This window comes from Syngnathoides biaculeatus, chromosome 9 (assembly GCF_019802595.1).
Source record: "Syngnathoides biaculeatus isolate LvHL_M chromosome 9, ASM1980259v1, whole genome shotgun sequence".
Classification (NCBI taxonomy): domain Eukaryota; kingdom Metazoa; phylum Chordata; class Actinopteri; order Syngnathiformes; family Syngnathidae; genus Syngnathoides; species Syngnathoides biaculeatus.
The window spans coordinates 16,897,130-16,910,475 of record NC_084648.1 but is presented as its reverse complement, the minus strand read 5'-3'; the positions used below and the strand labels follow the sequence as shown (position 1 = coordinate 16,910,475).

The 13,346-nt window shown below is 44.9% G+C and overlaps 1 protein-coding gene across 4 annotated transcripts in view; it reads right to left on the bottom strand.

Moving 5' to 3' along the window:
* Window positions 1–13,346, bottom strand: part of fat1a (FAT atypical cadherin 1a) — an 87,158-nt gene that overhangs the window by 64,363 nt on the left and 9,449 nt on the right. For all 4 annotated transcript variants that reach the window (XM_061828898.1, XM_061828899.1, XM_061828900.1 and 1 more), the window contains exon 2: window positions 8,659–11,928. In XM_061828898.1, coding sequence (XP_061684882.1) covers window positions 8,659–11,928 — 3,270 coding nt within the window. The remainder of the gene's footprint in view (window positions 1–8,658; window positions 11,929–13,346) is intronic.

Here is a 13,346-nt window from a genome sequence, read left to right as displayed (position 1 = left end):
AATTCAAAAAAATGTCAATAAAGCTCAAACGTGCTCATAAAGATGTACCGCAATTGCTGGCCTACAGAGCGCACCTGGTTATAAGCCTCACCCAGTACATTTGTTAAGGAAATACCTTTTGGTACATACATAGGCCGCAGCCGTGTAAAAGCCGCAAGTGCCCACACTGAAACCGACATTCAAATGAGATATTTACAAAGAAATACGGTACACAGAGAGTTTAACGCTAATGCTAATGTTAGCGCCGTGTTAACGCTAGCACCGCTGCACTAACAGGGCCGGTTAAAAAAAAAAACATAGTGGTAAAAATCACCGAGACGTGGCAGTAACACGCTAGCGCAGCGCTAACAGGGCCGGACCGGACATATGTTCCACCAGTCTCACTCTTAGCTTTTCCGCTCGAGTGCCCCCTTGCGGCCGTTAAAAAAAAAATGCACAAATTAGCCGCATCGCCGCATAAGCCTCAGGGTTAAAACCGTGTGAAAAAAGTCACGGTTTATAGGCCGGAAATTACGGTACATAACGAACACGCGCGAATTAAAAGACCTCCGAAAAAAAGTGTAAACATTGAAGAGGACAAAAAAAATAGAAAAAAAGAGGGTGCCTCTGTGTTGACACAGCCTTTTGTTGAGTAACAGCAGTTGGGATTTGGAAGTGAGAACAGACAAATAGTCGTGGCTTCAGGTCATGAAAGGGTGCAGAAAGGAAGGGCTGATCGAGTGGATGCTGGACCATTTAGATGAAGAGCCGCAAACGCACGTGCGCAGCATTCTTAGCACGTGCCGCATGCTTAACAGGGAAGGTTGAATTGAGTTCAAGCAGGGAAAAAAAAACTTTTTAATTTATGCTACTGCTGTCATAAATGAGTCCATTCATCAACACCCTTTTAGTCTGTGTGGGTTTTGCTTTTTCTTTGGCTTTTTTCCCCGCAAAATTAAAGGGGTGACAGGAGAAAATAAAACAAGTAGTAATGTTCAGTCACTCACAATTGACGGGCGCGATCTCGTGCCATCGCACTCGCAAATCTGGACAGTCGAGCACGAAAAAAATCACGCGTGTAAAATTTGTTACAAGTCGAAGAAATATTGGAAGACGTCGCTTATTTTGTTTTATTTAGTCTTGACAATTTATTTCATAAACGTTGGTAACAAAACAAAAAACAAAAAAGTGTGAAAAGATACGTACTAGAGTTATGAAAATAAAGTTTCACCATGACTAGAAAAAACTTGGAACATTACAAGAGGGTCGTAAATTCACTCAAAGTGCACTTTTCGACACTTCGGGATGGTCAGAAAATTGCATTGTGCGAGTGTGTTGATCAGTTACAGTATTACAACAGAAAAGTTAGAATGTCATGACAATAATGTTTACAAAAAAAATAATAATTTTGCTCTCCAAGTGCCACAATCATAACTAACATCATTATTATTGGAATGTAGTAAATTATTATTTTTTTGTCTAAAAAGTAAATATAAAAGTTCCATACAAATTATCCACAGTTTAACCATTAACACTGTGGTTAAAACGGGCAGGAAGCGTGGATTGTGATTCAAATAAAATTTATCGAACATATGTGTCTAAATAAATGGTTGAAAACAAACAATGGCTTGAAAGCTAAATATAAAAATAAACTGTACTTAGTCAGTAATTATGCCGTGTACCTCAAAGTGCGGTACGTGTACCGCTAGTTGTACATTTAAAAAAAAAACTGCAGTCAATCACACAAAACCGACACCTGATCCATCCAATCCTGAACGAACAAACGGAATTCGCTTGCCTCGCCCATTTTGCATTCTCTGATTTCTTACCCGGTTAGAAAAAAAAAAAAACTGCCTTTAGGCCAGAAGAAAAGAAAAAAAAAGACAAAACCAGATCTGCTTTCCGCTTCTTTTTTTTTCGTGCTGGCATTCCCTGAGGCTTTGTTATTCAAAGTTACCTGAGCTTAGCAAGATGTGAACTGTCATGACCTGCGGCCAATTTTTTTTGTGCATGTGTACGACGCGCACACACACACACACACACACAAAGGCCTTATTCAAACAAGCCACACGGTTAAGGCAGAGCGAGTCAGGATGAAACAAAAGCGCTTCCTTGTTTGCGGGGAGGCAAAGGGGACCCAGCTTTGAACTGCGCTAATGCCGCTAGCCCCTCTCACAGCCCCACATTCCCCGAGCCCCTCCCCGGGCCTCCCGCTCACACGCTTCCATAGACCAGTTCTGTCTCTTTGCCGCAGACCTGGCGAAACGATTCGCATTCCGCGAGCATGCTGCAGGAAAAAAAAAAAAAAAAAAAATGTTTGGAAAAAGGCCTGAACTGAATCCCCGCGTTACCCGGCAACTTCGCATTCTCAAAGGTTCCTCAGACTTTCAAAAAAGTTCCCAGACTTCTTGCAGCCAGGATCTAACCTTCAAACATAAAGACTAGACTGGAATTAAAGTCTGTCATTCAAGAGGTAAAAAATTGTCGTCCCACTATATGTTAACATTCTGACGACTCGGGTTGTCACTATCAAATAATTGTTGAATTCATCATGTTATTCTTTCTTAAATTGGTTAAAAATTAATTATTGCAAAGGGCGGCACAGTGGATCAGCTGGTAAAGCGTGAGCCTCACAGTTCTGAGGTCCCGGGTTCAATCGGGTTGCATGTTCTCCTCGTGCCTGCGTGGGTTTTCTCCGGGCACTTCGCTTTCCTCCCAGAGCCCAAAAACATGCAACATTAATTGGACACTCTAAATTGCCCCTAGGTGTGATTGGGAGTGTGGTCGTTTGCCTCGATGTGCCCTGCGATTGGCTGGCAACCAGTTCAGGGTGTACCCCACTTCCTGCCTGTCGACAGATAGGATAGGCTCCAGGACGCCCCGTGACCTTTGTGAGGATAAGAAGCTAAGAAAATGGATGGACAGAATTATCTGGAATTAGCTGGAATGCATTAATTGGACACTCTAAATTGCCCCTAGGTGTGATTGTGAGTGTGGCTGTTTGTCTCGATGTGCCCTGCGATTGGGTGGTAACCAGTTCAGGGTGTGCCCGTTGACAGCTGGGATAGGCACTCCACACGACCCTTGTGAGGATAAGCAGCTAAGAAAATGGATGGATGGATGGATAATTATTGCAAAATCTATTATTACCCAATTAGTATCTAATTACTGTTGTTGTTTTTCTTTTATTTTTGTGTTCTGTTGGGCTGTTAGCTCAAGCAGAACGAAGAATCTGGTTCCCCTTTATACCAGAACAGTTTTACTGTGTCACAGTGGAGTTTTAGAGCTTCTTTTTTGTGATTTCTTTGTATTTTAATTGAAGTTTTCTTGAGGATCAGAGCCAATCAGTCAGAGGTTCTAGATAGGAGAGGGAGACAAAAAAGACAAAGACAAAAGCGCCAACTGGATACAGAATGAGAAAACAAAACCATTCTGTATCTAGAACAAAGAACCAAATATGGATGTTAACTGGGATCGTATCACTACACCCTGAGAGAATGATGAGGGCGGGAACCCAGGGAGCAGCCACGGGCCGCAAGAGGAGGAGGAGCCCCCACGCCAAGCAAGGCCTGGTGGGCCCGGACTCAGGACCACTGCCTGTCTCAGTGTAGAAAACCACCTCCCCCCTGTTACTATGACTGCCAGATCCCTGACTAGCAATCATTGGGGCCCAAACCCGTGAATTAGTGCCCCCCACCGAGTGGTGCTGTGCATTTAAAATCTGCAGGGCCAGAAAACTAAAGGGGGGGAGGGGGGGGGGCTCCCAGCAACTACTGCCTGACAGCCAAAACCCCTCTAACCACGAGCAAGACCTGAAGTAACAGGTAAATAAACAACGCCTTCTTCCTGTGCAGCAGGAATTGCTTAAGAGGCTTTAATGCTGTTGTCCGAAAGCTGCCGCCGCATTCTTCTAGCGTACAGAGTGTGCTTTTCGTTTAGCGGCCAGCAATCAACTTTGTCCCATCGCACGCATTCCTGCTGCCATCTCCACGGCAACGGCACTCAAGCGGGAGGACAGTTTGGATTGGATTCAGGTGGCACTTTGCGGCCGGCTGGGGGGGCCGGGGGGGGGGGGGGTTTATCTTAGCGCTAACTAACGAGAAAGCGAGGTTCATTCGACAGCTCTGCTTTACTGCCCAGAAGAAAAAGTTTGACGTTTGCGGCTAGAAGAGAGAGGGCAAGGACTGGCTTTTGTCCTTTTATAAAAAAAAAATAAATTAATAAAATCAAACGGAAAATACAAAAACACAGTTTGCGCAAGGAATGTACTTGCAGCACGCCGAGCAAAAGGGCAATGCATATATTATCACAAGAAGAAAGGGCAATGCATACATTATACAGTCGGGCATCTAGTTTCATGCAGAAAATAGATCTTTTTTTTTTGCCAACAAAAAAAAAAAAAATATTCATGTGTTCCGCAACAACCCTATCAAAGCGTCATACCCTTGAAATTAGACGGGATTGGGTTGGTTCTAATAGTACATCTGTCACGATCGAAGCCTCGGGAAATCTTTTTCCTCATGACTATGATAAAGTGAGAAACGTGGCCAGACATAACAGGAAGTGAAATATGAGTCATCAGCAGGGGAAAAAAAAAGAATAAACAATGTCTAATGTAAGTTTGGATGATGCCACTGGAATTTGAGTGAGGAAAAATAGGCCCGTCCACAGCCAGCTCATGACAGATTTCTGATATTTAGCGAGTACAGTTTAATAATGATTGCTTCTGTGTATTAATAATTTACATTCCCAACCAATCTGAATAGTTAATAAGGTACTTCTCTTGAAGTTTTAATACAGTAAACAAACAATCATCCGGTACAAGTGACTGTGCTACTGTTACCTATGGGGCCCCCGAGGACCTGTTAGTCAGGGAACGAGCTGGAAAACCTGCGGGTTATATTCCAGCCACAGGAGTCTATAAGAAGATTTATTTATAAGCGCAAGAAAGATTTGCTGGTCAGGAAAATGGGCAGTTTAAATAAAGGTTAATAATTACACATCCCTATCCCAGTTTTTTTTCTGGTAGCCTTTTCTCACTGCAGCAGTCCTGCCATGAATTCCCCAGAAAAAAACTCAAGTGTCAACTTTGTGACTCGCCTCATTCCGCATTAGTACCGTTCATACCAATTAGTGTGAAAATGTCATGTGATCAGTGTGAATATAGGCACGTATTTAATTCCGGGCCCCAATTTCAGCTTCGCGCGATACCCTTTTCTTATTCTGTACCAACTAGGGTTGAGAACGATAAACCGTTCCGACTGGATACTCGGCGAGCGATACAACTGTATCGGTTGCAGACCCATCCATCAGGAATCCTTAGATACATCGGGACGAGGCCTGCAGACCGGTTATTACGAAGTTAGGAACCCGTTGTTTATAGTTTTACCGTTTTTATGTCTTGGAAAAAAAACAGAGTTCTTGCGCTTTGCTCCGCCAGTCAGGGCTAAAATCCTGAAGTTTGATCGAGGCATTAGATGTTTGAAAATAGGGTTAGACAAAGGATTTTTTTTTAAATAGGGTTAAGTCAAGGTTTTTTATGAACGTCTACATCAACGAATGTTAACTATTGTATTGTTTTGCAAATCGAATCGCTCCCACACGGAATCGAACAAAATTTGATTGCTCCTGTACTGAACCGAATCGGATCAAATTATTCCACCCGAAAAGATATTCTTTTTTCCATCAAACTGTAATCTGTGTATCTAGATATAGAGAAAATCAGCCTCATGTCAGAGATTCTCAACCCTAGTACCAACTCTGAACTTAATAAATTTGTGGGTCAACATCAAACGCCCCAAAAAGAAGTCCAACTGTTTTTTTGGTCAGGTGTAAAACTGTACATCCTTACTATTCCCTTTCACATAAGAGCTCCCGAAGCAAAGAAATTTGCAAGGTGAGGTTGACACTGCATTCCGTGATGCTTTTGTTTACACAAACCACAAAACACCAACCCAAATAAAAGTAGGACTTCAGACCCCTTTCCTGGCATTCCACTGCTTCCCTCCAGTCCCCAACCAGGGAATTAAACCGGCTTCATTTTGTATCAGTGCTCTCTTCACACAGAACAGCAACGTGACAGAAAGAAACAACTCTGCATAGACCTTTCACACAGACTTCTAAAACAAAGTCCGGAGCTGGCAAATTTGTAGGTTTACCGGTGGAAAATTGACAGCTTCACCAAGCATCTATAAACCTAAAGCCGCCAAAGACTGTTCTAAAACCTCTCCAGTTCATAAATGAACATGATTGTTTTTGATGAACAATTATTTGAAGTGAAGTCGTAGAACAGTGTGAAATGATAATCACAACCCGCCAAGTGAAAAAGGAACTAGCCTCAATTGTATTCCTTCAGTCTAACATGACCTGTAGCTCCTTGCATTTTCAGCTTCTTAATTTTTTTTTTTTTTTTTTTGTCTGTTCTCTAATTTGGAAACATTTTAATGACATTCTGACCAAGAGATTCACAAGATGCAGCTGCAGCTTTGTAAATAGTTGACCTCTGTGCTTCACTTTCCTTGCTATGCCTTTTGCTAGCCAAACAAACCACACCCTTCATTTAAGAAAACCTCTAGGAGGCAATACCACCTCGGTCGCATTCAGTTGTCTGTTGACCTTGGATATAATCTACAAGAATGCAGTCCAACCCTCTGGGACATTTCTATCAATGTAACGCAAATAATCATTTAATATAAAATTTGGGGATTATTCCGGGAGATCAAACCAGGCTACATAGCTACGGGATTATCAGTCAACCAGATATAAATAATGTCACAGCATCGATCAATTTTGCACTTAAACCAGGGGAAGACAACTGTTGCGTGAAAGCGGAAGAGGCAAATCTACGTGAGCGTCCCGATAATGTGGTCGCTCGTAAAACAACATTATACTGCATTACGACAGGGAGATGAACACGCCACAGCTGACACGTGTGACAATCCCCCCCCATCATCATAAAATGCTAAACATACCCTCCTGAGAGCCAGTCTTTCCCAAAGGAACTGGTCTGTAGGGAGGATACATGTGTATCTACATTTCATTCTAAACTAAAATTAATCTAAAATACGAGTGTGCTATGTGTGTAGTTGCATTCTTGGTCCACCATTCAATTTGTTTTACAACTATACATAATGTCCCGTGAGCTTTAACCTCAACCATAGCCAAAATGTGGGGGGAAAGTGGTGGAGGGAATGGATTTTTTTTGCATTTGTCTTTCATCTGTTAGGATTGATGAAATCGGGAGTTGGGGAAAGTGTTTCTGTGCCTTTATCCAGACCCTTCCAAAAAGGTTTCACCCCCAAGAGTCCTACCCACACCACCTTACAATTTATTGTGAGTGTATCCTACGTGACCCTACTATCTGTTCTAATGTTTACCTTTTCTAGAGATCATAAAGAAGTTATTGGGGGTTACAGACTTTTTACGCACTACAGAAATACAGTATATAAGTTTGAGCAACTAAGAAATTTTCCTTCCCCCATGCAGCACCCCTATATAATCACTTTTTTTGTGATTCTGCAAGCTGTATCACGCCTAGTATTTACCAAACATAACAAAAAGCTTGTGGTGATTTAAGACTGTACATAGTATTGTATTTTTGTATCTTCGTACAGACCCTCACGAAAAGGACGACGGCCTAAGAGGTTTTTTTTTTTTTTTTTTTTTTTTTGGCCTACCACCCTTTTCCAATCTTTAATGAATGGCTTGCATTATCCTGTTATCTGTTATCTGTGCTGTTATCAGTCCTTCGCCTTACCAAAAGATCATAAAAACTTACTGGGGGTCGAAAACATTTACACAGTGATGGATTCATGTATCTTTTTCCGGATACCATTATGGTTGGCCCCAAAGGGATTTTCTTTGGCTAATGAATCACCCAACTAAAATTATGTCGATCCTAGTAACTGCAAAGAAAGAAAAGTTAAGGAAAAGTTTGGAATTGGTGATCCAAAACTTTGTGTACAATACTGTGTTTATTTCGTGACCCATGCACCTGCTAGTGGCATTTATTTTTATACGTCTGATATGATTCTGCTAGTTAGTTATTGTTGGTCTAGCAATTTTTGGACAGTATCTTTTATCCAGTTTATCACCAAATTGATGGGCCCCTGAGAGCTTTGTCCTTGACCCACAGATGAACATCTTACTTGATACTGCTATATGTCCTACTATTGCTGATAACCATTAGGGGAAAAAAGCTAGTGGCGGTGTAGAACATTTGGGCAAAAATTTAGTGTTGCCACAGAGGAAGCGCCTTTAAGGAGGTAGCAACCAAGTTCCAAAACAACTACATCAGGTTGGTGTGAGGTTGGGGGAGGGGTGGGTGCTGTAGGAACTCCTGAATTCCAGGCTGCTTATTTTGGAGCTAACTTGACCCAGCTGTTAAAGTGATTACAGGGCAGACGAGGCACAATGTAAGAATTCCTCAGAACAATACAAACCATCAAGGAGAAAATAAGGGGGAGGAAATAAAAGGAGGTAAATTCAGAGAGAAAATCAGTCCTTCCACAGTGACAGCTACAAATGACTACTCAGGCCTGCAAAGCAGCCCCGAGTAAAAGACGAGGGAAAAAAAGAAACCTGGAGGAACACTCTTTATCTCTTTGTTCCACGCTAATCATTCCAAGCAGATTTTGTTGTATATTTCAAACACTCTCTGAGGAAAGCAAAGTGACTTACCAGTTTCCTCGTCAATAGTGAATATCCCCAGCCCAGAGCCGTCCCGGATGGAGTATTGGATCTCTCCGTCTCTGCCTTTGTCCTCGTCCTCGGCTGTGACCGTCATCACCGAAGTCCCAACGACAGCGTCTTCCTTGATAAATCCCTTCTCCACAAAGGAGCGGAAGAAAGGCCGGTAGAGGTTCTCGTTGACGTCCACCACATGCACCTCCACGAAGCAAGTGGATGACAATGATATGGGCTTGCCTTTGTCCTTGGCCTTCGCTGTCAGGTTGTAAACCTGTCGGGTTTCGTAGTCGAGGTTCTGCACAATCCGCACGGCCCCACTCAGCTTGTCTACCTCGAAGTTCCCGTCGCCATTGTCCATCAAGCTGTACCGGATCTGACTGGAGGACCCAACGTCAGGGTCGTGGGCTTCCAGCCACATAACAACCGTGCCGACGGGAAGGTCCTCCCTCACCTTGACATGATAATTCGGAGGGATGAATTTCGGAGGGTTGTCATTCACATCTTCTAGTGTGATCTTGAGCTGAACCGTGGACACGAGCTGGGGCTCGTTTTCGGCTTGGTCACGGGCCGCAATCTTCAAGGTGTACACAGGATGCAGCTCGCGATCCATTGGCTTGGTCACAGTCACGACTCCAGACTCTGCATTGATGGCGAAGTGATCCGTTCCGCCCAAAATCGCGTATCTCACCATGCCATTCTTGCCTTGGTCCTTATCAGTCGCGTCCACCTGGATAATCTCAGTGCCCAGTGGCATGCTCTCACTTATTTCGACAGAGTAAGAATCCTGCAAAAACTGTGGGCTATTGTCATTAGCATCCAAGATCTTGACATCAAGCAGGCGCGAGGAGGACTTCTGCGGAATGCCGAGGTCATAGACTGTGACATTGAGTGTGTAATGGTCTTTTGTTTCCCTGTCAAGAGGCGAGTAAACCAAAAGCCAACCCGTCTCCATTTCAGCTAAGAAGCGACTCTCCGTGTCCCCTCCCGAGATGACATACACAAGCTTCCCATTGAAGCCGCTATCCGCGTCGGTGGCGCCTAAATGAGCGACACGACCCCCGACAGGAAGGTCCTCCCTGACTTCCAGGGTGCTCGGGAAGGAGTCCGCGAATCGTGGCGGGTACCGGTTGATGGAGTGAATGTCCATGAAGTGGTCATCGGGGTCTGCCTGCGTGTGGAGCTTACTACCCTGCAACAGCTTTTCGGCCAGCATGGTGGCCACGCCGGTTTCCACACACTTCACCTGCACAGGCATTCGCGCGGTGATGACTGTTACGTTCATGTACATGGGTTGCGTCTCGCGTTCGCCGTCGCTTGCCACTATGCGCAAACTGTGGAAGGACGTCTTTGCCGCCTCACCCTCGCTCAATGTGTTCCTAAGGGAAAGCACGCCGGAATTTGCGTTTAACTCAAACAGATCCAGGTCATCCCCCGATTTAATGTAATAGCGCACGAGCTGCAGTTCATCGGCATCTATGGCCGACACCGTCGTTATCTGCTCACCCACACCGTGGTCTCTCGGCACGGTGACGTCACAGTCCACGTTTTCAAACAGTGGCTTATTGTCATTAAGGTTATTCAATGTCACAGTGGCAACTGCTTCCACCTCCCTCCGAAAAGGGGATCCCCAGTCGGAGGCCCTGACTTTAAGACTGTAAATCCGGGGCATGAGCTCATAATCTAGCAGCTCCGAAGTGGTGATGACACCGGAGAAATAGTCGATGACAAACGGCTGTGGGTTAATATTGGTGATGCTGTACGTCACATAGCCATTCTCTCCTCGGTCCAGGTCGACGGCCTTCACCGTCACCACACTGGTCCCGACTGGTGCATTCTCGTCCACGCTGGCCCTGTACGACGTCTGCTGGAACTCGGGCACGTTGTTATTCACGTCGATCACGTCGACGATGACTTTTGTTGTCACTTTCCCACTGCCGGCCGTCACATCCAGCTCAAAGCGAGCAGCCGCGTCAGCATTGATCGGTGACGTTGTGGTGATCAAGCCAGTGTCAGGGTTGATGGTAAATCGGTCTGATTTGTGACCAAAAGCGTATTTGAGCTGGTGCTGCTTTGGTAAAGCAGTTACCATTGCGACAGGAGTGTGAAGGGGGGCGAATTCGCTCAGATTGACTTTGTAAACGGGCTTTTCAAACACAGGGGGCCCCGTTTTAAACTGAGGAGAGGTGACGTGGATTAATTTAGCAGATGAAAACTGGGGTGGGCTGCCCTTGTCCTTAGCTTGCAAAGTGAGATTGTATCCAAAAGGCTGACTCTCCCAGTCCACATCTGTCATCGCTTTTATTTTATACTCCTTGCTCCCCGGGCTGGTTCTAATTGCCTTGAACTGATGTAGCGGGTCGCCGGCAACGATGCTAAGCGACGCGATCTCCCCGTTGGGTCCTTGGTCACTGTCCTCCACCGTTACAATGGCATAGGTGGGGTCAGGGTCGGCGTCGGACGGCGCCAGGGTGACAGCGGTGACCACGGGTGCGTTCTCGTTGGCCTGCTCCACCCGCACCGTCAGCTTGGCCGTGCTGCTGAAGCCGCTACTCCCGTAAAGCTTCATGCCGCGGTCCACCGCAAGGATCTCCAGCTCGTAAAGCTTTGTCTCAGAGTAGTCAAGCCGGCCGGTGAGTGTCACCACACCGCTGGTAGGGTGCACGGCGAACATGTCCGTCCACTCGCGAAAACTGTAGTAGTACTCTCCATTCGTACCGATATCAGCGTCCGTCGCCATCACTTTGGCCACGCTGCTGCGTATGGCTGTGTTTTCGGGTAGTGAGATGCTGTACGAGGTTGGTGAGAAGAGGGGCCTCAAATCATTTGTATCGAGCACCTGCACGGTGACCTGAGTGCGGCACTCCATGTTGGTGCCCCTTTCGGATGCTTTCACTGTCAACACGTAGTGGTCTCGCACCTCCCGGTTGAGAATGGCCGTGCTGCCCCCTTTGGTTCTGATGCGCAGAAAGCTAAAATCTCCCAACAGGTAGTCCTCGGCCTTGAACAAGTTCTCATTGTCTCCAGAAATGATTTTGTACCGTATCTCCCAGGTGGGGTCGGTCACATAGATCCCCATCTTGATGTGGCTCTCGAGGTAGGTCTTGGCCGCGGAGTTTTCGTAGATGCTGGCATTGTAAAGTGGCTCCGTGAAGTGCAGGGCGGCCCACGTCGTCCAGAACAGCTGCAGAAGCAGCGTGGCCAGTGAAAGCACCCACCGCCCCGTCATTGTACCTTTTTTTGCTGTCGTCACTGACGTACCACCTGCGGAAACAGGAACACAAGGCCATTATTATCACGTGAAAGACTCCTGGTTAGGGTTGCGAAGGTGCATTTCCACAAATTTGCCAGTCCATTTACGTGGATTTTGAAAATTATACAAATTCAAAGCTTCCCATGGGAATAAAATACAAAATTGGGGTAATTTTATCAAAAGGGCGGCACGGTGAAACAACTGGCTAGAGCCTTGTCCTCACAGTTCTGAGGACAAGGACATTCCAAGGGCATGACAGTACGTTGCCTTAATTACTCCATTTTTTTTCCCACTTCACACAGACAATAGCATATTCAAAGCTTGAGCATACCTCATATTTTGCTTTCAGCACAAAGAGAAAAAATGGATGAAGCAACAGCTTGTTAGTAAAAACTCTTAAGCGGAGGCACTTGTAGGTTGCTTAAATCTCGTGGTTTCAGTAGCAACAGGCACGCAAAACAATAAAACAGATTTTTTTTTTCCAAAGTATGTCCTCGACTGTGTCATTTCGGTCGCTCCCTCCCGTTGGGTGATGAGTTTCAGTTAAAAATAGTCACCCGTCGCTCGTACGGGGTGAAATTCCAAGGCATCGATGCATCAAAGTTACCATGACATTTCCAGTGGTGGGTGAAAAGAGCTGTGTTAGCAGTAGAACAGGTCAGCAATCAATTGTGCTTTCGTGAATTGATTTATGACTGATTTTAGTGGCGTTTGAAGCGCTCATTCTGCGATTTAGAAAATTCCACAAAGATGGCAGCCATGTGTCACATTGCTCGTTTTAGTCGGGCTAACGCTAAAACATGTTTTCCACAACTAAGTTCCCTAAAATGAGCATACCTTTTTTTTAAATTCCTGGTTTATTCCTCTTTATTCCCATAAAATCCGGTTCATTTCAACAGTCTCACGGAAAGCTTCAAATTTTGAAAATCAATTAACAACCCAACTCCTGTTAGGGATGAGGGAATTTATCAATACAGGCGACCTCAATTAACAAAGTTTTGTTGGTACAATCGGCACATTACTCGCATTTAAAATGTACTAAAACATTATCTTATGAGCTAATCGAATACAGTGATGCCTCAGTTCCCGACCACAATCCATTCCAGAAAACGGTTCGAGAAGTGATTTGGTAAAAAAAAAAACAAATCGATGTTTCCCATTACAATGAATGGCAAAAGAAATAATGCGTTCCAAGTCTAAAAATTTGGCTTTTTAAAGCTTTTTTTTTTTTTTTTAGCTTTTCCTGATAATAAACTGGATAGTAGATATGTTAACAAAGCATGTTGTGGGTCAGCCGGTCTGGCCGCGCGCAATATTTTATTTCCGGGTTTTTTTCGGCGACGTGGGAATTCACAACAAAGCGCGTCTGGGTCAGCTGGTCTGGGCGCGCACAATACAGCGCCCTTCGAGTACCGATTTTTATTCGAAA